Genomic DNA, 26,227 nt, shown 5'->3' on the forward strand with positions numbered 1-26,227 from the left:
TTTGTTTGGACTTAGAAGAGAAGTCAGTCAAGTTTGACTGATTATTTCTGGACTGCTATCATCAATTATTGAAAGCTGGCGATGAATGCACGAAAGAGACCAATGATAAACTAGTAGCTGTTTGCTTAGGCCTAAAAAGGGAACTTTTAATTAAAATAGACCACCTCCAAAATTAAAGACATGAAAGGTTCTCTTTCTAAAAGTGAAGTTGTTTTGCTTGCAGAAAGAACATAGAAATATTTAATTACGAGAGCTTTAAGGTGCGCGTGGTCTGACCATCTGCACCTGCGTAATATATACTATCTCACTCGTCTGTTTCAATAAGAGTAACTTTTCGTCTGTTTGATTATCCACTGCACCTTTTCAACTTGAAGGATGACGAAGAGCTGTGTTTTGCCATAGACAGTTTTATTAGCCGTTTCCGAACCATAAGTGGTAATCTGTACTAAATAATTCGCGACCCTTACTTCTCAAAAAGTATCGTGCAAAACTTGGTGTCCTACATTAACACCTAAATAGGAGGTCTCAGTCGACCTAAACTTGTAACAAATATTTCTTTAAGACTGCTCTGTATTTTATTCAATGTAAACTTGTAAGAAGTTTTGTAGAACGGTAGGCAACTTTTCTTAAGATATTACGATGTCTGAAGTTATTTGCAAACTGTATATACATAAAAAAAAAACTTCAAAATAACACAGGACGAATTATCAAGATTCCGTAAACTGAAACATAGCGGAAACACATGACACCGTTGCGGAAACGCAACGGATCATGACGTTTACTCGACGTTTCCGTCGCTGCGGACACAGCGGAACCGGACTACTTTTTTCCATGTTTCCGTCGGTTTTCCGATGCAGGAAACAAGTGTTTCCACAAGCGTAACTGTGTGTTGCAAGTTGTGGAGACACAAGAAAACACTTCGGAAACTGATGTCTGTTTCGTGTCACTTCTCCGAGTTTTCGCGTCGGAAACATGGTAATTCACAATGTTTTCTCTCTCTTATATATGCACTTAACTGCATTTGCAAAAATTCTTTAAGTCGTTATAACTGAAATGTTTTGTTAGCTCATGCGTCTATCAGTATAAATTGTATACAAGGCAAAAGTCTTCTTTAACTTAAAGAAATTGTACCACAGCAATAATCCGCCAAAACTTAATTATTTATTTTCCCTTCAAGAATCACCCCAAAGTTAATTTACAGCTGTACTAGTATCGTTTACCTTTCTCATTTAGTCGAAGAAAGGGTTATTAACTGAAAAAAAAAACTACATACGTATTCAATACAATACCATATAGCAGAATGTAATTTTTAAGGTGTTGGTCGCAGACGATACACAAAAAAATACCGTCTTCTCAATGGTTATAAATATTGACGAATTTGTAGGTCTACAACTAAACAGGTCCACATCTCAATTCTCCGTAAATCGGTGGCTTATAAATGACAAACAAAAATTGTCAACTCTTATTTACCAGAAAAGCATTTTATATTTACGCATAACCTAATAATAAAACAAATGAACAGGACGCGTCTTCGTTCGTTCTCGCCGTGTTCTTTGAACATAAAAATGTTCGCAAAGTAGCGTTGTAGATTGCCATAGTGTTCTTAAATGATGTCTCGCCCCAACCTCGTACCAAGGGCCTCTCTCCTTTTCCTCCCTTGTCGTCGAGGAGAGAGACGACAAGGGAGAAAAAGGAGAGAGGCCCTGGGTACGAGGTTGGTCTCGCCCAGGGAGCTTTTGTTTATGTTTGTTGCATTGAGCTAATCACTACGTATTGCCCAACGAGGGCCATTTGTGGGGCAGGGCCGTGCAGATGGCTTTTCCATTCTTTTCACCTGAGCACGATTTCCGTATAATTGACGCGGTTCGCGGGAAAAATTATAGACAATGTATGGAAAAATTGAAAACGTAACTGAACGCTTTCTAGCCCAGCTGCATCCTTCATATTCGGCGAATAAAAACCTCTGCCTTATTTTTTAACTTTACAACCCAGAAGTTGCCCAGAATTCGTTTTTTGTAAAAGATATTTGCCGTCGGATTCTCATACAAACACTGTAATTTCTACCCGCTTTGCCCATCGTCAAGATGGCGTCGAAAGCCGTAATAAGGCCTATTCTCTTGATCCTCTTGTTGCTCTCGATCTCGGTCCTTTGTTAGTTCCTTGTTCACTTTCCTGACAGCGTTCTTGTAATTTTTAAAAATAAAAGAAACCGCGTTTTATATAACTTTAAGTGTCAATGGTGTCCAGCCGAGGGAATGGAGTTGAATTATTAGGCTTTCAGAACAGCCAAGAAACACAGGTGCAGACAATTAACTAGGTGAAACGAAATTGCCTCTGTTTTAGGCTGCCAGATTAGTTGACGCAGTTGTTTCAAAATAGACAAACTGATAGGTCACCTTTGGCCAATTCACAGCAAACATGAATGTTGGGATAATAAATTTCTTACTTCCAATTTCCAACATAAATAGAACATGTTCTTTGCTCCTGAAACTCAGGATCAGATTTTGGATGCATTTTAACGCCATCCGAGGGTTCACCTAGAACTGTCCCATAAAAGTGTGAGATTCTCTTTGCCTCTCAAACTTAATCATGAACCAAAATACCGGCTTTGCTTGTTGGCTTCAATTTGAAAACAAAGAATTATTAGCAATTTGCCAAATTCAAAACGTTTTGCATAGAAATTGTCTTATTTAATGTAGCAGTGTTTTAGTAGATAGAAAATTTGCAATTTGGAGTGAACTGTTCGTTAAATATCGCAACCTTTTTTTGTTCACCGCCTTTTCACTGGCCAATCATTTGTATGACCCGAAAAACGACTTCACCTATAGGAAGAAAACCTTTAATTTTGGACAATCTTCCAGGTGGTCTATAGTTTAATTAAAGGTTGCCTTTTAGGCCTGAAACATAGCAAATAGCTAATAGTTTATCATTGGTCTCTTTTGTGCAGTGTCATCGAGGGCTGTCAATAATCGGTGAAAGCAGTCCAAATATAATCTCTCAAACTTGTTTGACTCCATTTCCAGAAGTCTAAATAAACAGAGCGGCCGCGTTTGCTTCTTAAGAAACGGAGCAAAAAACAGCCTGAGAAATACCTCGATAACGAAACTTTGCTATCTAATGTCGACAATGTTGAACACAACGATGAATGGAACGCAGTCATCAATACAGTCATCAAGCTGTTACAATCCTGCAGCGGCAAGAATAGGACAAACCTTCGCTTACTGCCTGATCTTTGTTGTTTCGATGGCTGGAAACATCTTCATCGGAATAATTGTCTACAAAACGAAAGCCATGAGAAAACCCATCAATTTTTTAATCGCAAATATGGCTATGTCCGATCTGCTGTTTCCGATTTTCATGTTCCCGGAGAGATTAGCAGAAATATACGTCGGTTCCTGGCGAATCAGTGGTCCTCTTGGCCAGGCCTTATGTAAGTTGGTTTCCGCCTTACACAATGTCTCCTTTACTGTGTCTATTCTAAGCCTGGTTCTGATCGCAGTGGATCGATTTGGTGCTGTCGTATTTCCCCTCCGTTCCCCACTCATCAGTTCAAAGCTGTGCCCCTTCTTCATTCTTGCTACTTGGATCGTCGCGATGGCTATCAACTCCTCTTATCTCTTTACCTACAAACTTGTTGAATATCCAGAAGGGCTACGGTGTGTATTGCAGTGGAATGAAGTTTTTGGAGATTCCTGGTCTTTTGAAAATTATTTTTTAACGGCATTTGTTGCATTCATTGTTATCCCGTTGGTGTTGATAGCCGTACTTTACACTACCATTTATTTGAAGCTGAAGTCACAGACAATCCCAGGCGAACAATCGACCAACGCAAGACAGCAACGCGTGAAAAGGGAACGAAATGTTCTGAAGATGGCCATTGCTATTGTGTTAGGTTTTGCAGTATGCTGGCTGCCCAACTGTATCTGGTGGATTCTGGTCCTCTTCGTTTCGGACTCATGGTCTTGTGGCTTCCAGTACTTCCGGTCCGTTGCTGACTTTTTGGCGAACGCAAATTGTGCTATAAATCCATGCATATGCTTTCTTTTCAGTGAAAATTATCGCCAAAGTCTCAGGACTCTTCTTAAATGTTTTTGATCTCTCCATGGGTAATCAGGCCAAGGCGTGTTCGTAAAAACAGTCCACTATCAAGTCACACTTCCAAGAGACAATTGTGATCGAGGAATGGATTTTCAGTTGCTTCCAGCGGACAATCAAACCAAAAACGCAAAATATGATTGTGTACTGACCCTGTATAAATGATGACAAATTGAATGTGTACGAAGTAGAGAACGGAGCCCTTTCCGTTTCGGTTAACCCAACTATATTTACAGGTAACGAGGTCTCAGTTGACCTAGATTTGTAAAAAAAATATTCAGTGAAAACTGCTTTGTATTTGATTCAATGTACACTTGTATGAAACTTTGCACAACCGGGTTTAACCGTTCTTGGGACACTAACTTTATATTATCATGTTGTAGTTATTTATAAAGTTTCAGTCGACCTGAAACTTTTTATTTATATTTATTTCCAAAGTTAAGTGCGTATGTCATTTTATGTAGAATTGAGAAACTCTAGATCCCTAGAGAAATGGGGTAGGGGGCGAGTTTTATGGTCATTGTTTGCTTAGGCTTTTTTCGTTTCTCGTTCGACTATGTTTTTCAGGTAAACGTGCTTCTTCTTATTCTGCTAGTATTTGCACTCGCATAAGAAACCTCGCACAACTATTGTGTTGTAAACTGCAAATAAGAGGACATCATGTGAAAGGACAACAGGTCCATTTTATGTATGTAAATCTAGCAAACACTTTTATCCACTTATTAATTGCAACTATCTCCGGATTCTACTGGTTTTATGTGTCACCTGTTCAAATCGCTATTTGTTGAATACAATGTTGGCAAGACAAGCGTGTCTTAATCAAAACTAATAACTGATGATATAAAGTCCTTTCTGTTATCCAACATGTTGTAACATAAGTGCCGTATCCTAGGCCATCCATGTTTTGGGCGAGCTGGAATTAAGGTTACTAAGCTTAAACCAATTCCACATAACGTTAATTGCATAAAACAATATGCTTTCCACTGACGATTTTAATGGGTTTTGAACTGTAGGAAATGGAGTTAAGTTAATACGCTATCAGAAAACGAGAAACACAGGTGCAGAAAATTGACGAGGCGGAAAGAATTGCCTTTGTTTTAACCTGCCAAATTATTTGACGCTTTTTTCAAAATAAACAAATAGCTTGGTCACTTTTTAGCAATTCACTGCAATAGACCAGTGTGTGAGAGGAGAAGTAATCAGCTGAAACGGGAATGTTCCAATAGTTTCTTACTTGCAATTTCCAACATAAATAGAACATGTTATTTGCTCTAAAACTCAGGATCAAATTTTGGATGCATTTTCACGCCATCTGAGGGTTCACCTAGAACTCTCCTATAAAAGTGTGAGACCCTCTTGGCCTCTCAAAGTCAACCATAAGCCAAAATAGCGGCTTTGCTAACAAGCAATTTGTCAAATCTAAAACGGTTTTATTAGAAATGCTCTAATTTGATGTAGCGATGTTTTAGAAGATAGAAAATAGTCTGCATTTTGGAGTGGACTGTTCTTTAAATGTTGCAACTTTTTTGGAGCTTTGAAGAACGGTGTATAACTTTCCTTGAGATCACTGGCTGGCTTTACGTGGTCTTGAAGTTTTTTTAAACTGCACCTATAAAAAAAGTACAAAAATAAATTGATTTTAAGTGTGAATGGTGTTCAGCCGAGGGGATGGAGTTGAATTATTAAGCTTTAAGAAGAGCCAAAAACCACAGGTGCAGAAAATTAACTATTAAAGCGGGAAGAAATGGCTTTGTTTCAGCATCCCAAATTATTTCACGCTTTTTTCAAAATAGACAAATAGCTTGGTCACTTTTTAGCAATTCACTGCAATAGACCAGCGTGCGAGAGGAGCAGTAATCAGCTGAAACATGAATGTTCAAGTAATTTCTTACTTCCAATTTGCAACATAAATAAAACATGTTATTTGCTCCTAAAACTCAGCGCCAGCAGGCAGTGCCTGCGGCATTAGTATTGTTGTATGCGCGCGCATGTTTTCGCGCCACATGTTCGGTATGTGCAATATGTCAGCCATCTTGGTTGCATTAAAAACTGCTGTTGAAGTTCTTTCGTTGTGACGTGCGTTCTTGTCTCTTAAACATTGGCGTGGTGGCAGCGACGATTAATCCACGTCCTCAAGAGCCTGAGTGTCGTCTCGCTGGTCCAAGCAACAACGAGTCTACCTATCCTATGGTCGAGTGAACTCTGAACAGCCGTCTCATCGTAAGGAAAGTATAACTTCACTGTTCCTTACTGTTACTGTGTTAAACATGCATTCAAATAGAGCCCCGAAACAGTGGTCCCTAACAAAGAATGAAAGTATCACATCATTTGAAGCCTGGCGCCAGAATCTTCAGTATTCCCTGTCTTTAGACGCTAATTTCGCCCCGTTTTTAGCAGACAATTTTACATGGCAGAAAAAGTCGTCCACTGCCCCCAATAGAGGGCTCACTACCGATGGGGAAGACGTCAATTTAACTCGCCGACGTACCGCCGCACAGAAGAACGTACACCTTGAACTCATGTTAGGTCAGATAGCAAATTTTTGCCCCGTTATTTCACGCAATACCATTGTGAAGAATACCACTTCAGTCAAGTCCATTTGGCAAGCAATAAGGTCCCACTTTGGCTTTCAGTCCACGGGTGCTCATTTTCTAGATTTCTCTAACATTAAACTCGAAGTTGATGAACGCCCTGAAGACTTGTTTCAACGGTTAATGTCCTTCACTGAAGATAATTTGCTTGTTGCAAATGGCAACATAACCCACCATAGGGAAGTCATTACTGTTGATGAGGAACTGTCACCCACACTTGAGAATTTCGTGGTTTTAACCTGGCTAAGACTCATTCATAACGATCTACCTGCCCTTGTCAAGCAGCGCTACGGAACTGAGTTAAGATCAAGAACACTTGCTTCCTTAAAACCTGAAATCTCGCAGGCGCTAGACTCTCTTCTCGATGAGATTCGCTCCAACGCCGACACCAAAGTTCTCCGAACCACTGCTTCACGGTTCAGGCAGCCACCTCCTCGCCCCTCCGTTAAGTCTTCTGCACAACCATGGCCTCCGAGGCGACCGAGGTCCTGTCCTTTATGTAAACAAGCTGGTCGCAACGACCAGCACTTCTTAAGTGCATGCTCATATTTACCTCCGGAGGACCGTACTTACCTTTCTCGTTCTCGCCTTACCTCTACCCTTGACGACGAGGAACCTGACTACTCAGACTATGTGCCCTCAGCCTTCCCCGACGAGGACGACCCCCCTCCACACACTACAGCTCGTACAGTTTCACGCCGTGTCAGCACTAAACAGTCACCCCACTTTAAGGCTTTTTACAAACAGCATCCACTCCGACTGACCCTAGACACAGGTGCAGAGACTAGTATGATCAAGTCATCCGTGGCCCGTTCAATTGGTGCAACCATTGTAAAGTCTTCCCAGCAAGCTTTACAAGCCGACGGCATGACTCCCTTAGCTGTAGCCGGGGAAACTCACCTCATCTTATCCCGAGCAGACAAACAACTCGGTCTTGACGCCCTCGTTGTTGACGACTTAGACGTAGACGTCCTGGCTGGCACACCCTTCCTTATTGCTAACGACATCACCGTCCGTCCCGCTTTGTGCCAAGTACGTATTCAGGACTCTGAGGTCATACATTATGACCCCGATAGTGATTCAACTGGCTCTCATGCTGTGCGACGTGCACAAAGTTACGTCCTACGCGCTTCCTCCTCCGCAACCGTTGTTTGGCCTGGTGAATACTTGGAACTGGACGTCCCTTCCGACCTAGGTGACGATTGCGTACTAGCACTTCAACCGCGCACAGACACCCCAATATCGAAACACACCAAACCCACCTGCATTTGGCCTGAACCTCAAGTTGTAGAAGCTGTCGGATCCAAAATCCGCTTAACCAACACTTCCAACGAGCCGAAAGCCATAGGTCGCCACGAGCACCTCAGCGAGATTCTACCCACAGCAGAAACACCGTCACCGACCCCCAACCCAGCATCCACCACTAAGTCAATTCCAGTGAAGCCACACAGTCTACCTCCCTTCTCGTCTTCCGTGTCCTTAGACCCCGACAAATTGCTGCCAGATGAAACCCGTCTCAAGTTTCAACAGCTGCTGCAGTCATACGACAGAGTCTTCAACCCCGACATAGCCGGTTACAATGGTGCTGCTGGTCCCATCCAAGCAACTGTGAATATAGGCCCCGTACAGCCTCCACAACGGAAAGGCCGCGTACCTCAGTACTCTCGCAACCAACTGGTAGAACTCCAAGCTAAGTTTGACGAGCTGGAACAGGCCCAGGTCTTCCGTCGCCCCGAGGATCTGGGCATAACCGTTGAGTATCTTAATCCTTCATTTCTTGTAAAAAAGCCTTCAGGTGGTCACCGACTCGTGACCGCATTTGCCGACGTAGCACGCTACAGTAAACCGCAGCCATCTCTAATGCCAGACGTCGACACAACCCTGCGCACTATCACACCATGGCGCTACATGATCCAAACTGATCTCACCCGAGCATTCTACCAGATACCTCTCTCCCAGTCTTCTCTAAAGTACTGTGGTGTAGCCACCCCCTTCCGTGGAATCCGTGTATACACAAGATCAGCAATGGGGATGCCTGGCTCCGAGACCGCACTCGAGGAAATGATGTGTCGTGTTCTGGGTGACTTAATTCAAGAAGGCTGCGTGGCTAAACTCGCAGACGACCTGTACTGTGGCGGCGATACACCCGAAACCCTCTTGACCAACTGGAGACGGGTACTGGAGGCGCTTGATCGTTGTAACCTCCGTTTGTCCCCTACGAAGACTGTCATCTGTCCAAAGTCTACCACCATCCTTGGCTGGATCTGGTCTCAAGGCCGTCTATCAGCCAGCCCTCATCGTATTGCCGTCTTGCAATCATGCCCTCCTCCCCAAAGTGTGAAAGGCCTACGTTCCTTCATTGGAGCCTATAAAGTCCTCAGTCGCGTACTCCCAAACTGCTCGGACATAGTGGACCCCCTCGAGAGCACCCTCACGGGCCTCCAGTCTAACGACAAGCTGCTTTGGGATGAGAACCTCACCTTCAGGTTCAAGCGTGCCCAGGAGTATCTGTCCAAACACAAATCCATAGTCCTACCACGTCCTTCTGACACTCTTTGGATAGTCACCGATGACTCAGTCACCAAGAGAGGCCTTGGTGCTACATTGTATGTTACCCGTGAAAGTCATCTTTCCCTTGCTGGCTTCTACAGCGCCAAGTTGCGGAAACACCAAGTCACCTGGCTCCCCTGCGAGGTCGAAGCATTATCTATTGCTGCTGCTGTCAAACACTTCGCTCCATTCATCATTCAGTCGCAACAGCCTACGACTGTATTAACTGACAGCAAACCGTGCGTTCAAGCAATTGAAAAGTTATGTCGCGGTGAATTCTCGGCCAGCCCCCGAGTAACTTCCTTCCTCACGACTGTAAGCCGTTACCAAGTCAGTCTTCAACATTTGGCTGGTAAGGCCAACCTTCCGTCTGACTTCACCAGTCGCAATGCCCCCGACTGCAGTGAGCCTAAATGCCAAATTTGCACCTTCGTCCACGAAATGGAAGACTCAGTCGTGCGTAGCGTTTCGATTCAGGACATTCTCGACAAGAAGTCCAACCTCCCGTTCACCACAAGGTCAGCATGGCTACAGATCCAGAACGACTGCCCCGACCTCCGAAGGGTGCATGCCCACCTCAAACAAGGCACTCGCCCGTCAAAGAAGATCACCAATATTCGCGACGTTAAGCGGTATCTCAGCTGCACCTCCATTGCTCGTGACGGAGTCCTCGTAGTCAAACACTCCAAGCCATTCGTTCCTGTTTCCGAAGCAATTGTTGTGCCCCGTTCTGTACTGGATGGTCTTCTAACTGCCCTCCACATCAAACTAAACCATCCTTCCCGCCATCAGCTCCAAATGGTGTTCCAACGACAGTTCTTTGCCCTCGACATGAGCGACGCCATTTCCTGCGTTACATCTGCCTGCCACACGTGCGCTTCACTCCAGTCGTTTCCGAGCACCTTGGTATCCCAATCCTCTGATGACCCTCCCGAAGTGATAGGAATCTCCTTTGCCGCTGACGTAATCAAGCGCCACCGTCAGTTCATCCTTGTTCTTAGGGAATGCTCCACGTCACTTACTGCATCTTGCTTGATACCGGACGAAAAGCATGACACTCTACGCGATGCCCTCACAAAACTAATCGTCGGTTTACACCCTCTTGATGGTCCTAGAGCTGTTATACGTGTTGATCCTGCTCCTGGTTTTTCATCCCTGAGCAACAACGACTCGCTCGAACATTTAAACGTCTCAATCGATGTCGGCCGTATTAAAAATAAGAACCACAACCCTGTCGCCGAGAAGGCAGTCCGCGAACTTGAAGAAGAGCTCCTCCGACAAGAACCAGGTGGAGGACCAGTAGGCGAAGTTGGCCTCGCTCTGGCTACCGCACGTCTTAACTCCCGCCTTCGTTTCTCGGGTCTTTCTTCTCTCGAGTTGTGGACCCAACGCAACCAATTCACCCATGAGCAGTTGCCGTTGTCTGATTACCAACTCATACTCGATAGGCACAAACATCGCTCTACTAACCACGCCTATAGCGAGAAAACCAAGAACCCCCGCGGTCTTGTCGCAAACACGCCACCTCTACAAGTTGGAGATATTGTCTACCTCTTCTCTGATAAGGACAAGTCACGCGCTCGTGATCGCTATGTCGTTGTCTCCATCGACACCCCTTGGTGTTTTGTAAAGAAGTTTCGTGGCTCACAACTCAGAGCCACTTCTTACAAAGTCAAGCTGTCCGAGTGCTATTCCGTTCCCTCTTCCATCATTGTGCCCAGCCTCCCAGGTCCTTCAGCCCCTCCAGACATGGACGTCGAGCCTCCAGTAACTCCTGCGGTGTCCCCAGCCCCGGTACATCCTGTGTTACCTCCCCCTGCACCTCCAGAACTCATCACCATTCCGTCTGACGAGGAACAAGTCCCGTCCTTCACCAGTGATGACACACCACTTGATACCATCAGTCGCTCACCTTCCTCTGTCGCTGTACAAGACGAGTCAAGCACAAGTGTTGCGGTCACAGATCAACCATTGTTGTCTCCTCCCAACTTTCCTGATCACCCAGCTTCAAGACCTCAAAGGCAGCGCAGACCTCCTTCACACTTGCAGGACTATGTTAGATTTTAACCTGCGTGTGGTACCGTTAGATCCACAGTTTAGTTTTAGGTTTACACTTTCACAAGGTACTACTAGAGACTGAGACATTTGGTTAGTCTGTCTTAATTGACATGCAGTTTTCTTCGTTTAAGTTCATATTTTTATTGCCCATGTATTTCAAGCCTGTGTACAACTACAGTTTGTCAGTTCGCTACCATTTTAAGGTGAGAAGAGGTTGCGCCAGCAGGCAGTGCCTGCGGCATTAGTATTGTTGTATGCGCGCGCATGTTTTCGCGCCACATGTTCGGTATGTGCAATATGTCAGCCATCTTGGTTGCATTAAAAACTGCTGTTGAAGTTCTTTCGTTGTGACGTGCGTTCTTGTCTCTTAAACATTGGCGCAGGATCAGATTTTGGATGCATTTTCACGCCATCTGAGGGTTCACCTAGAACTAACCAAGAACTTTGCCTCTCAAAGTCAATCATAAACCAAAATAGCGGCTTTGCTAACAAGCAATTTGTCAAATCCAAAACGTTTTCCTTAGAAAAACTCTAATTTGTTGTAGCAATGTTTTAGTAGAAAGGAAATTTGCAATTTGGAGTAAACTGTTCGTTAAATATCGCAACTTTTTTTGTGCACCACCTTCTCACTGGCCATCCATTTTGTATGATACTTATAAAGAAGTCAGGGTAGCGAATTATTTAGTACATATTATCACTTTGTGTTCAGAAACACTATTAATAAAAGCTTTTTTATGGCACAACACAGCTGAACACTTTATTTAAAGCTCTTTGATAACCTGAAAGTTAAAAAGGCGCCGTAAATAATTACTGGCCGGAAGGATACTGCTATTGAATCAGAAAAGAAATGAGATTGCACCAATTATGCAAGTGCAGATGGTCAGACCACCTTAAAGCTCTCGTAATTAAATATTTCTATTTTCTTTTGGCAAGAAAAAGAGCTTTTCTTTTAGAAAGAGAACCTTTATTTTAGGTCAATCTTCCAGGTGGTCTATTTTAATTAAAAGTTACCTTTTATGGCCTCAACACGACAAATAGCTGATAGTTTTTCCTTTGTACGCTGTCATCGCCAGTCTTCAATAATCGGTGAAAGCAGTCCAAAATTAATCAATCAAACTTTGGTGACTCCACTTCCATGCAGAAGGCCAAACAAACAGAGCGGCGTTTGCTTCTTAAGATACCAAGCAAGAAATAGTCTGAGATATACTAAACTCGATAACAATCTTTGCTATCTAATATCGACAATGTTGAACACAACGGTGAATGGGACACAGTCATCAAGTTGTTACAATCCTGCAGCGGTAAGAATAGGAGCAACCTTCGCTTACTGCCTGATCTTTGTTGTTTCGATGGCTGGAAACATCTTCATCGGAATAATTGTCTACAAGACGAGAGCCATGAGAAAACCCATCAACTTTTTAATCGCAAATATGGCCATGTCCGATCTGCTGTTTCCGATTTTCATGTTCCCGGAGAGATTAGCAGAAATATACGTCGGTTTCTGGCTAATCAGTGGTCCTCTTGGCCAGGCCTTATGTAAGTTGGTTCCCGCCTTACACAATGTCTCCGCTATTGTGTCTATTCAGAGCCTTGTTCTCATAGCAGTGGATCGATTTGGTGCTGTGGTATTTCCCCTCGGTTCACCACTCATCAGCTCAAAGCTATGCCCCTTCGTCATTTTTTCCACTTGGATAGCGGCGATGGCTTTCCTCTCCCCTATTTTTTTCGCCTACAAACTTGTTGAATATCCAGGAGGGCTAGTGTGTGTAGTGCAATGGAAAGAAGTTTATGGTGACTCCTGGTCTTTCGAAAATCATCTCTTAACAATATCTATTGCATGCTTTTTCATCCCGGTGGTGTTGATAGCCGTACTTTACTTAATCATTTATTTAAAGCTGAAGTCACAGACAATTTCAGGCGAGCAATCGACCAACAATAGACAGCAACGCTTGAAAAGAGAACGAAATGTGTTAAAGATGGCCATTGCTATTGTGTTAGGGTTTGCAGTGTGCTGGCTTCCCTTTAGTATCGTGTTGATTCTGTTATACTTTGTATCAGGCAAATGGTCTTGTGGCTTTCAATTCTTCTCGTCTGTTGCCGTCTTTTTGGCGCACTCAAATTGTGCTATAAATCCTTGCATATGCTTTCTTTTTAGTGAAAACTATCGCCAAAGTCTCAGGAATCTTTTTTAATGTTTTTGAGCTCTCCAGGAGTAATCAGGCCACACCGAGTCAGATTTAATGTTTCGTAAAATCAATTTGATTAACTAAAATCGAGTCTACACTAGTACTGATGCTTGGTCAAACGACCAAAAGACGTGATTGAGGAACGGATTTGAAGATGCTTGCAGCCGATAATCAAACCGAAATCACAAAATATGATTGCGTACTGGTACTGAACATGCATAAATAATGACAAATGTAAAAGAGGCAGAGAATCGTAGAGAATCCATTTTTATTGTTCCGTTTTGATTAAATAGGTAAATAGGAGATCTCGGTCGACCTAAACTTGTAAAAAATATTTATTTTAAACTGCTTGTATTTGATTCAATGTCAACTTGCAAGGAACTGTGTATATAGAAGGGTGTTCAACTGTTCTTGAGACACTAGCTTTACATGAGTAGGCGTTTCTCCAGGTCATTTTTCGCTGGGGCTTTTTTTATTGAGTACAAAACGCTCAACCTACTCTACAAGATGACATTATTTTGTTGGCTGCCGGTTGTGAAGTCATATGACATCACATAAAATCATGAGAGTCGCCATCTTGGATTTCATCATTTTCAACCTCGAGCAACTGTTGTGTTATAAATTGCCTGACAACATTGTAACTTAAATGCCGTATCTTACGTTACTCATGTTTTGGGCAAGCCAGAATAAAGGTTTCTGAACTTAAACCAATTCAACATAAAGTTAATTGCGTAAGGTAAGATGTCTTCCACTGCCAATTCTAGTAATGGATTTTGAACTGCAAGAAATGGAGTTAAGTTAACAAGTTTTCAAAAGAGCCGAGAAACACAGGTGCAGAAAATTAATTAGGCGGGTAGAAATTGCCTTTTTTTAGCCTGCCAAATTAGTTTACGCTTTTTTCAAAATAGACAAATAGCTAGGTCACCTTTTTAGCAGTTCACTCCAGTAGAACAGTGTGTGTGAGGAGCAGTAATCAGCTGAAACATGAATGTTCGAGCTATTTGTTACTTCCAACTTCCAACATAAATAGAACATATTATTTGCTCCTTGAACTATGGATCGAATTTTGGATGAATTTTCACACCATCTGATGGTTCACTTAGAACTTTCCTATAAAAGTGTGGGATGCTCTGCCCCTCAAACTTTAACATAAACCAAAATACCGGCTTTGTTAGTTGATTTCAATTTGAGGACAACGAATTTTAAGCAGTTTGAGAAATCCAAAACTTGTATAGAAATGCTCTTATTTGATGTAACAATGTTTTAGTACGTAGATAGAAAATTTGCAATTTGGAGTGAATTGTTCGTTAAATATTGCAACTTTGTTTGTGCAACGGCTTTTTACTGGCAGTCATTTTGTATGACACTTAATTTGAAGTCAGGATAGCGAATTACTTAGTATTATCACTTAGTGCTCAGAAAAACTATCAATAAAAGCTCTTTATTACACAATACAGCTGATCACTTCAATGGAAGCTCTTTAACAACCTGAAAGTTAAAAGGACGCCGTAAATAATCACTGACCAGAAGGATACTGCTATTGAATCAGGACAAGTGAGATAACACCAATTATGCAAGTGCAGAAGATCAGACCACCTTAAAGCTCTCGTAATTAAATATTTCTATTTTCTTTCGGCAAGAGAAACGACTTCACATTTAGAAAGAGAACCTTTAATTTTGGACAATCTTCCAGGTGGTCTAATTTAATTAAACGTTATCTTTTTAGGCCCGAACACGACAAAAAGCTAATAGTTTTTCCTTTGAACACAACGGTGAATGTGACACAGTCATTAATACAGTCATCGAGCTGTTATAATCCTGCAGCGGAAAGAATAGGAAAAACCTTTGCTTATCGCCTGTTCTTAGTTGGTTCAATGGCTGGAAACATCTTCATCGAATCAGCCATACGAAAACCCATTAACTTTTTAATCGTAAACATGGCCATGTCCGATCAGCTGTTTCCGATTTTCCTGGTACCGGTAAAAACAACTCGGTTGTACGTCGACTCGTGGCTGATCAGTGGTCATCTTGGCCAGGCCTTATGTAAGCTGGTTCCCTTCTTACAAAATGTCTCCTTTACTGTGTCTGTGCAGAGCCTGGTTCTGATAGCAGTGGATCGATTTGGAGCTGTGGTATTTCCCCTCCGTTCTCCACTCATCAGTTCAAAGTTGTGCCCCTTCTTCATTCTCGCCACTTGGATCATTGCGATGGCTATCAACCCCTATAGGCGTACGAGGCGGGGGGTGGCGAGGGGGGCTGCAGCCCCCCCAGTGCCAAAATTTTTCGGGCAAAATGCTAAGAATTCGGGCATTAAGCCAGATAAAAAATAGAAGATAAGCAGAAAAATCTCAACATTACAATTAAAACGAATTATGTCAACAGAAAAAGTATTGGAAATATATCGAACTTTGTGGATCAAAAGTCCAAACTTCTCATTTATCTTTCGTTTCCTCTCGCAAATTGCTATAATCATATTTGATTTTTCTCGCAAAGTCTTCATGGCCCCTCAGTTTGATTTAGTGGAAATCAACTTGTCTATAGCTTGAACGTTTGTGCGAAGTGGATCCAGTGTAGGACCTTGAAACAAAGCTGGATACGGTTACAAATGTAATGAAGCTCACGGCTATTATAAATGCGTTTGACTCAAATGTTAAGTTCTCAGGGCTAGCTCAAAACTTTTAACAAAATGTTTCAACCCATTCATCCGTGAATGTTTCACACGCTTTATATAACTTTCAAATGGGGAAAAACGATGTAAATTGCCTCCCAAAAATACTTTTATTTTTGCTGTACTAAAGTGAATTAAAAAAATTTTCCGAAAAGAAAGGATTCAGTGCATTGACACCTTCGGGCAACGTCACGAGATTAATTAAAGAACTATCGTTTCTTTTAAGCAAGCAGGCAAGGTTTGTACACAACTTTTTCAACGCACGTTTTGCTGTCCATTTCATATGCCTGTTTATTCGGCTTTCGACCCATCCCAATTTTTTTTTCGGGAAATAAGGTCTCCGCCCCCCCAGGTCCGAAGGTGCCCGTACGCCTATGTCAACCCCTCTTATCTCTTTGCCTGGAAACTTGTTGAATATCAAAAAGGGCTAATATGTGTATTGCAGTGGAATGGAGAGTCCTGGTCTTTTGAAAAAATCATCTTTTAGCAGCATTTGTTTTTAACTTTTTTATCCCCTTTGTGTTAATAGCCATACTTTACACAATAATTTATTTAAAGCTGAAGTCACAGAAAATTCCAGGCGAGCAATCGACCAACGCCACACAGCAACGCGTAAAAAGGGAACGAAATGTGCTGAAGATGGCCATTGCTATTGTTTTAGGGTTTGCAGTATGCTGGTTGCCCAGCTGTATCTTGTGGATTCTGATCCTCTTCGTATCGGACATATCGTCTTGTGGCTTCGAATACTTTGTTTTAGTTGCCGAGTGTTTGGCACTCGCAAATTGTGCTTTAAATCCTTGCATCTGCTTTCTTTTCAGTGAAAATTATCGTCAAAATCTAAGGAATCTTCTTAAATGTTTTTGTGCACTTCAGGGATATTCAAGCCACACTGAGTCAAATTTAACGAGTGGATCGTAAAAACAATCAACTAAATCGATTCTGCACTAGTATTGATACGAGCTGACTTAACGGCCGAAAGGCATGTGATTGCAATGAGGAATGGATTTTACGTTGCTAGCAGCAGATAATAGAACCCAAAACGCAAAATATGGTTATGTACTGACCCTGTAAAATGATCACAAATTAAATATGAACGAGGCAGAAAAGGAAGCCCTTTTTTATTATTCCGTTTCGGTAAATACAACTGTATTTACAGTAACATATCATTTTTCCGTTTCGGTTAAAACAACTATATTAATAGGTAAACAAAGGAGGGTCTCAGTCAACCTAAATTTGTAAAAGTATTTATTTAAAACTGCTCTGCATTTGATTCAATGTGCACTTGTGGGGAGCTGTGTATAGAATGGTGTTTAACATGGTCATTTTTTGCTGGGGCTTTTCTTATTGCGTTCGACGAAGGAGAGCGCAAGCCTAATTCTGTTTTGCGTCCTGTGTCTTTTGAGTTGGTAGGCCTGTGCACTGTTATGCGGAATGAATCGAGCCGTAATGCGCGCGCAGGTGTATGGACTCCAAATTGGCCGCCCCGATTGATTTTTGCAGGGGCAAGTCTGGCCGGGAAACTGGTGCGACGATATTTTAGTCTCGTTTTCGCATTGAATCGTCCCTTTTGTCATCTTTTCGCTGTTCTGCACGCGTGCTTCACGAATTCGCTATAGAACATTTCGTTTGGTCGCTAGATTGTGTACTTAATAAAACTGTTACGTTCTCGTACAAGAATCGCCTCTTCTGTCGTCTTTGGTCGCTGAACTGCGACCAAAACTGACCGTTGCTTGTGGTCAAATAGCAAATGTTCTGAGTTGTATAGCCCAGCGGCCATTGTGCCACTTGATCATGGCTTGTGATCAAATAACAAACTTTCCGAGTTATGTAGCTCGGCGGCTGTTGAGCCACTTGATCATTACTTGTGATCAGAACACGGCGTTATCGAGTGATGAGGCTCGCATTTGCGTTAAACATTTGCACGGTGTAGACGACATCAGAGCAGATGAAGCGATCGAATACAACCGAATCATTGTTCAGTCAGATGAAGCGATCGAATACAACCAAACCATTGTTCAGTCGAGTAAATGCGGCACCGGAAGCATTCTTTTGTATAACGTGACCAAATCACGTCGTGCACAGAGTTCTGTCCAGACTTCGATAAATGATACCCACAATAATTATGATAGTAAGCTTATAAAGAGATATGAAAGAGATGTCCGTGTTGTAGCTGGAAAGAATGGCGATAGGAGTTGTTCTGTTGCTATGATCTCTACAAATGCTGAGAAATCTCAAGCTGTGAAAAAAAGCAAAAAGCAACAGGAAACGAGACAGAGAACCATCTCGAATTTCTGTTCGTAGAGTTACTAAATCGCTTAGAAGAAAGAAATACAGAAGTAGACTTAAAAAACTACTGAAACATAATTTCCCAAGCTCCTCACTTATTAGAAATTTTTGTAGCAATTACAAGAAATGGTTTATTTTGTGTAACTCTGAGCATTTTTACAGTAAATATGAGTTTCTAATATGTTTTTTTCATAAACAAAAAAAAAGATACAAGTATTGCCCTGGTAAACAGAAAGAGTTATCAATTGACATGCTTCAAACAAAGTCTGACTTCAGTCAGACCCAGTCACAATTGCTGGTTTTCACTGTCACGCAAGTAACGATACTGTCACGCGCTGCAAAAAATAAATCCGAGGCTATTGAATTAAACAAATCAAGAATATTACAGGTTGTAGAAAATTACAAGAGAGTTAACGTGTCAAAGTCTCAGGTCTGTACGGTATTTCGTACTCGAGTTATCCGTCATTATGTTTAACATAAATTTAGAGAGCACAGTATGGAAACGCCATGTTGGAGCCCCTGTGGAGGGGCACCAAGATGGCCGCCGGAAATCAATGAAAACATCTGGCATTCACTTCTGCTATAAAACGCGCTCAGTTCACCTTCATGAACATGTAAACATTCATATAAACACTTCTTGTAAAGCCTCAATTTTTCAGATCGTTGAAATTCACAGAATGAGGCATTTTTTTAAGCATACGTGACAGCCTTCAGGCGGTCATTCTGGTGCCGTGTGGCGCAAAACTCCGAAATTCAAAATGTAATTTCTTAAAGACGGTGGATGCTATCGAGCTGAAAACCTTAAAAAAGATATGTATTAAGGACGTCTCGCGATTCTGGATTTAGAATTTTGATGACGTCACATGAAAACCAAGAATAGCGCTTTTGGTCATATTTTCCAAAGTTCAAATTTAAAAGGAGGTATGCTTCCTGCAAATGACAGTTGTAATTTGCCTTGGGTATCTCTTAATGAGAGACTTTCATTAATAAGTTTAATGCCTTATGATGCTGGTGGGAGTGGAGACTGTTTTTTTAGGTCAGTTTCACACCAACTGTATGGAACTGCAGAGCTGCATTTTCAAATTCGTGCTGCTGGTATTAGGCACTTGAATAATCATCCAGAATTTTATGTTGAGAGCGTTTCTGACAATAGTTGGCAAGACTACATTCAGCAAATGTCAACACCAGGAACTTGGTGTGACAATGTAATTATCCAGGCAGTAAGTATTTTTAGTTGAAAGCAAATTCTGCAATATTAATTCATACTTCAATATATTGCTGTTTCAAGTTAAAAGTGCTTTCTATGGAATTCACATGTTGCTGTTTCAAATATAAAATAATGTTGTCTTTAACCTTAAAGGAACAGTGCCACAGCTGAGTTTAAGTTTGAACTTTGAACTGTGTCGTTACTTTCATACTTGTGTGTTACACATAACACACATTCAAAGACAAGCAATTGTCATTCATTCTTGGAATTAATAAAGTTATTGTTCACAGTTTATTCGCAATCAATGTTGTTAAATTATTCTTACAAACATTTCACCTTCCTCTTTTGTCCCATCACCAACAAATTGTACAAGAAAAAGGGGAAATCTCAGTCAACACCAAAAACTACCCCTCCTTTCAAGCCTTACTCGAACGCATTCCCCTAATCGCTGATTACTACTAGTTGAGTAGAAAGCGCTTATCTAACCTCTACAAAATGACATTATTTTGTTGGCTGTGACGTCATATGATGTCACACTGAGTCATTAGAGCCGCCATCTTGGATTTCCTCACTCTCAACCTCGAGCAACTGCTGAGTTATATATTGCCTGACAACGATTAGATTCCCTGACCAGAACCCTCGTCAACAGCAAATCATTTCAATGGTGCATTGTAAAAATACGAAGACAGTCCTGTTATCGAACATGTAGTAACAAAAGTGCCGTATCTTAGATCATTCATGTTTTAGATAAACTAAAATACGGGTTATTGAGCTTACAACACAAAGTTAATTACATAAGACACTGAAGCCTTCCACTGACAATTTTAATGGGTTTTGAACTGCAAAAAAGAGCCGAGAAACACAGGTGCAGAAAAAATAACTAGCCGGGAAGGAATTGCCTTTGTTTTAGCCAACCAAATTATTTGACGCTTTTTTCAAAATAACAAAATAGCTTGGTCACTTTTTAGCAATTCACTGCAATAGACCAGTGTGTGAGAGGAGCATTAATCAGCTAAAACATGAATGTTCCAATAATTTCTTACTTTAAATTTGCAACAAAAATAGAACATGTTATTTGCTCCTGAAACTCAGGATCAGATTTTGGACGCATTTTCACACCATCTGAGGGTTCACTTAGAACTTTCCTACAAAAGTGTGGAACCCTCTGCCCCTCAAACTTTATCATGAACCAAAATACTGGCATTGTTGGTTGATTTTAATTTGAGAGCAACGTATTATAAGCAATTTGACAAATCCAAAACTTGCTTAGAAATGCTCTTATTTGATGTAGCAACGTTTTAGTAGATAGAAAATTTGCAATTTGAAGTGAACTGTTCGTTAAATATCGCAACTTTTTGTGCAACGCCTTTTCATTGGCCAACCATTTTGTATGATACTTATTATTAAGTCAGGGAAGCGAATTATTTAGTACATATCATCACTAAGTGTTCAAAAACACTATTAATAAAAGCTTTTTATGGCACAACAACACTATAATTGAAGCTCTTTGACAACCTGAAAGTAAAGAAGACTTCGTAAATAATCACTGACCAAAAAGATACTGCTATTGTATTAGAAAAAAAGTGAGATAGCACCAATTATGCAAGTACAGATGGTCAGACCACCTTAAAGCGCTGGTAATTAAATGTTTCTATTTTCACTTCGACCCGAAAAACGACTTCACTTATAGGAAGAGATCCTTCAATATTGGGGAATCTTCGAGGCCGGGAGGTGGTCCATTCAAATTAAAAGTTTCCTTTTCAGCCCTGAACACGGCAAACAGCTACTAGTTTATCATTGCTCTCTACTGTGCAATGTCATCGCGAGCTGTGAATAATCGGTTATAGTAGTCCACAAATTATCACTCAAACTTGTTTGACTCCACTTCTAGAAGTCCAAACAAACAGGGCAGCGTTTGTTTATTAAGAAACCAAGTAAAAATAGCCTGAAAAATAACTCGATAACAAACTTTGCTATCTAATGTCAGCAATGTTGAACACAACGGCGAATGGAACACAGTCATCAATACAGTCATCGAGCTGTTACAATCCTGCAGCGGAAAGAATAGGAAAAACCTTCGCTCACTGCCTCATCTTTGTTGTTTCAATGGCTGGAAACATCTTCATCGGAATAATTGTCTACAAGACGAAAGCCATGAGAAAACCAATTAACTTTTTAATCGCAAACATGGCTATGTCCGATCTGCTGTATCCGATTTTCCTAATCCCGGAGAGAATAACTCGGTTGTACGTCGACTCCTGGCTGATCAGTGGTCCTCTTGGCCAGACGTTATGTAAGCTGGTCCCTTCCTTACCAAATGTCTCCGCTGCCGTATCTACGCAGAGCCTGGTTCTGATAGCAGTGGATCGATTTGGTGCTGTGGTATTTCCCCTCCGTTCCCCACCTGTTAGCTCGAAGCTGTGCCCCTTCTTTATTCTTGCCACTTGGATAGTGGCGATGGCTTACTTCTCCCCCTTTTTCTTCGCCTACAAACTTGTTGAATATCCAGGAGGGCTAGTGTGTGTAGGGCAATGGAAAAAAGTCTATGGAGAGTCCTGGTCTTTCAAAAATCATCTTATAACATCATCTGTTGTAGGCATTTTTATCCCGTTGGTGTTGATAGCCGTACTTTACACTATCATTTATTCGAAGCTAAACTCACACACAACTCCAGGCGAGCAATCGACCAACGCGAGACAGCAACGCGTGAAAAGGGAACGAAATGTGTTAAAGATGACCATTGCTATTGTGTTTGGGTTTGTAGTGTGTTGGCTGCCATTAAGTATCTACTGGATTTTTTTAATCTTTGAATCGGACATGCGGTCTTGTGGCTTCCAATACTTTGCGTTAGTTGCCAACTTTTTGGCTAGCGCAAATTGTGCTGTAAATCCTTTCATCTGCTTTCTTTTCAGTGAAAATTATCGCCAAAGTCTCAGGAATCTTCTCAAATGTTTTTGAGCTCTACAAAGGGTAGTCAGGCCACAGCAGGTCAAATTTAAGAAGTGGTTAGAAAACTATCAAGTCATATGGTCAAAAGACATGAGATCAAGGAGTGGATTTTAAGATGCTAGCAGCGCATAATCAAACCCAGAAACGCAAAATGTGCCTATGCACTGACCCTGTGCTGAATGATCACAAATTAACCAGGTATATGGATCAGAGATCACAGCATCGGGATCGGGATCATTGACCCGGGATCCCGGGTCACAAGACATGGCATGTCATGGGATCCGGATCAGCCAATCAGATGGGATCAGAATGGAATAACATAATTAAAAGTGTTATTGACGCTAGAAGTTTCGGTACAATCAGAATTGAATCAGGGATCAAATTTTGCACATTTTGGAATCAGGAATCAAAATTTTGAGCCACAATTTGGGATCAACGATGAAATAATATACTTGGTTACGACCCTCAGGTAACTATAGGAGGTCTCTGTCGACCTAAACTTGTAAATAATATTATCTCAAAATGCTTTGTATTTGATTCAATGTATATTTGTAAGAGCTTTGCAGACACTGGCTTTACATGATTATGTTGTAGTTATAAAAAAATATGAAAAATAACTCTCTTAAAGTGTCAATGTTGTCTAGCCGAGGAAATGAAGTCGAAGTAATAAGCTTTCAGAAGAGCCGAGAAACACAGGTGCAGAAAATTAACTAGGCGGGAAAAAAATGCCTTTGTTTTAGCCTGCCAAATTATTTAACCCTTTTTTTAAAAAATCAAAATAGGCAACTAGCAGCTGGGTTACCTTTGGGCAATTCATTGCAACAGAACAGTGTGCGACAGGAGCAGTAATCAGCTGAAACATAAATGTTCCAATAATAAATTTCTTACTTCCAATTTGCAACATAAATAGAACAGAAAACTTTTTGCTCATAAAAATCAGGATCAAATTACACCAGCTGAGGGTTCACCTAGAACTGTCCTATAAAAGTGTGAGATTCTCTTTGCTCCTCGATCAAACTTAATCGTGAATCAAAATACCGGCTTTGTTGGCTAAATTCAATTTTAGAATTTGCCAAACCCAAAACGTTTTGCTCAGAAATACTCTAATTTGATGTAGCATTGTTTGTGTAGATAGACAATTTGCAATTTGGAGTGAACTGTTCGTTAAATATCGCAACTTAATTGTGCACCGCATTCTCACTGGCCAATCATTTTGTATGATACATATTAAGAAGTCAGGGTAGCGAATAATTTAGTACATATTATCACTTAGTGTTCAGAAACACTATGAAAGCTTTTTATGGCACAACACAGCTGAACACTTTAATTGAAGTTCTTTGAGGTAATAAGACGCCGCAATAATGATCGGCCAAAAGGATACTACTATTGAATAAAAAAAAAAAAGAAGTGAGATAGCACCAATTATTCAAGTACAGATGGTCAGACCACCTTAAAGCTTTCGTAATTAAATATTTCTATTTTCTTTTGGCAAGAAAAAGAGCTTCACTTTTAGAAAGAGAACCTTTATTTTTGGTCAATCTTCCAGGTGGTCTAATTTAATTAAAAGTTACCTTTTATGGCCTCAACACGACAAATCGCTAATAGTTTTTCCTTTGTACGCTGTCATCGCCAGTCTTCAATAATCGGTGAAAGCAGTCCAAAATTAATCAATCAAACTTTGGTGACTCTACTTCCATGCAGAAGGCCAAACAAACAGAGCGGCGTTTGCTTCTTAAGATACCAAGCAAGAAGTAGGCTCGAGAACTCACTCTAGTAAGTCGAGAACAAACTTTAGTATCTAATGTCGACAATGTTGAACACAACAGCGAATGGAACACAGTCAGCAATACAGTCATCGAGCTGCCACAATTCTGCAGCGGCAAGAATAGGAATAACCTTCGCTTACTGCCTGATCTTTGTTGTTTCGATGGCTGGAAACATCTTCATCGGAATAATTGTCTACAAGACGAAAGCCATGAGAAAACCCATCAACTTTTTAATCGTAAACATGGCCATGTCCGATCTGCTGTTTCCGATTTTCCTGATCCCGAAGATAATAACACAGTTTTACATCGACTCCTGGCTGATCAGTGGTCCTCTTGGCCAGGCCGTACATGTATGTAAGCTGCTTTCCTCCTTACCACATGTCTCCGCTACTGTGTCTGTGCAGAGCCTGGTTCTGATAGCAGTGGATCGATTTGGTGCTGTCGTATTTCCCCTCCGTTCTCCACTCATCAGTTCAAAGCTGTGCTACTTCTTCATTCTCGCCACTTGGATCATCGCGATGGCTATTAACTCCCCTCATCTCTTTGCCTACAACTGAACTTGTTGAATATCCAGGAGGGCTTATGTGTGTATTGCAGTGGAATGAAGTTTTTGGAGAGTCCTGGTCTTTTGAATATTATTTTTTAACGGCATTTGTTATAAGCATTTTTATCCCGTTGGTGTCGATAGCCGTACTTTACACTATCATTTATTTGAAGCTGAACTCACAGACAATTCCGGGCGAGAAATCGACCAACGCGAGACAGCAACGCGTGAAAAGGGAACGAAATGTGTTAAAGATGGCCATTGCTATTGTGTTTGGGTTTGTAGTGTGTTGGCTGCCATTCGGTATCTACTGGATTCTTTTCATCTTTGCATCGGACTTATGGTCTTGTGGCTTCCAATACTTTTAATTAGTTGCTAACTTTTTGGCTTGCGCAAATTGCGCTATAAATTCTTGCATCTGCTTTCTTTTTAGTGAAAATTATCGCCAAAGTCTCAGGAATCTGCTCAAATGTTTTTGATCTCTCCATGGGTAAGCAGGCCAAGGAGTGGTTCGTATAAACAGTCAACTATCAAGTCACACGGTCAAGAGACATGTGATGGATGAATGTATTTTAAGATGCTAGCAGCGGACAATCAAACCTAAAACACAAAATATGATTGTGTGCTGACCCTGTATAAATAAATGAACACAAATTAAATGTGAAATTGGCAAAGAATCGAAGGAAGCCCTTTTTATTATTCCGTTTCGGTTACTAAAACTGTATCTACAGTTATTTAGGAGATCTCGGTCGACCTAAACTTGTACAACACAATTTTACTTAAAACTGCCCTGTATTTTATTCAATCAGTTCAATATTACTAGAAGGATTCATCCGATTTGAACTTTTAAGTCATTAAATTTTCGGTGGCCTCTGTCCACCTACATCAGAGTAAAATGACGTTTGGACATCATTTTACTCTGATGAACGTTGACAGAGGCCACAGAAAATTTAGTGACTTTAAAGTTCAGATCTGATGAATGCTTCTAGTAATATTAAGTCTACCGATCGCCACAGACAAAGCGTATTTCATGCAATGTAAACTTGTAAGAAGCTTTGTAGAACGGTGTTTAACTTTTGTTGAGATATTGGCTTTACTTGGTCTTGAAGTTATTTGTAAACTTTATATATAAAAAACTACAAAAATAATTTTATTTAAGTGTGAATGGTTTTCAGCCGACTGAGGGGATGGAGTTGAATTATTAAGCTTCCAGAAGAGCCAAGAAACACAGGTGCAGAAAATTAACTTAACGGGAAGAAATTGCCTTTGTTTCAGCATCCCAAATTATTAAACGCTTTTTTTCAAAATAGACAAATAGCTTCGTTAC

General features: G+C 41.1%; 5 protein-coding genes and 1 pseudogene across 5 annotated transcripts; all 6 read left to right on the forward strand.

Annotated features, from left to right (window-relative positions):
* Positions 1-2,623: 2,623 nt before the first annotated feature.
* LOC144628070 (QRFP-like peptide receptor) lies at positions 2,624-4,095 on the forward strand. Its single transcript, XM_078486124.1, has one exon. The coding sequence runs from the start codon at positions 3,118-3,120 to the stop codon at positions 4,093-4,095; it is 978 nt and encodes a 325-aa protein (XP_078342250.1). The 5' UTR covers positions 2,624-3,117.
* Positions 4,096-6,119: 2,024 nt separating this feature from the next.
* On the forward strand, positions 6,120-11,303 carry LOC144628769 (uncharacterized). The gene has a single exon (XM_078486888.1). The coding sequence runs from the start codon at positions 6,363-6,365 to the stop codon at positions 11,301-11,303; it is 4,941 nt and encodes a 1,646-aa protein (XP_078343014.1). The 5' UTR covers positions 6,120-6,362.
* A 1,340-nt stretch (positions 11,304-12,643) lies between these two features.
* Positions 12,644-25,958, forward strand: LOC144629158 (substance-K receptor-like). The gene is made up of 2 exons (XM_078487364.1): positions 12,644-13,536; positions 25,405-25,958. Exon 1 carries the CDS (start codon positions 12,644-12,646, stop codon positions 13,484-13,486), a length of 843 nt encoding a protein of 280 aa, XP_078343490.1. The 3' UTR covers positions 13,487-13,536; positions 25,405-25,958.
* Positions 15,424-17,066, forward strand: LOC144628770 (QRFP-like peptide receptor). Its single transcript, XM_078486889.1, has 2 exons — positions 15,424-15,709; positions 16,636-17,066. The coding sequence occupies exons 1-2, from the start codon at positions 15,424-15,426 to the stop codon at positions 17,064-17,066; spliced, it is 717 nt and encodes a 238-aa protein (XP_078343015.1).
* On the forward strand, positions 21,586-22,599 carry LOC144629359 (QRFP-like peptide receptor). Its single transcript, XM_078487596.1, has one exon. It carries the CDS (start codon positions 21,622-21,624, stop codon positions 22,597-22,599), a length of 978 nt encoding a protein of 325 aa, XP_078343722.1. The 5' UTR covers positions 21,586-21,621.
* On the forward strand, positions 24,392-25,410 carry LOC144628771 (substance-P receptor-like; annotated as a pseudogene).
* Positions 25,959-26,227: the final 269 nt, after the last annotated feature.

This window comes from Oculina patagonica, chromosome 10 (assembly GCF_052425735.1).
Source record: "Oculina patagonica isolate OP01 chromosome 10, crgOcupat, whole genome shotgun sequence".
Lineage (NCBI taxonomy): Eukaryota > Metazoa > Cnidaria > Anthozoa > Scleractinia > Oculinidae > Oculina > Oculina patagonica.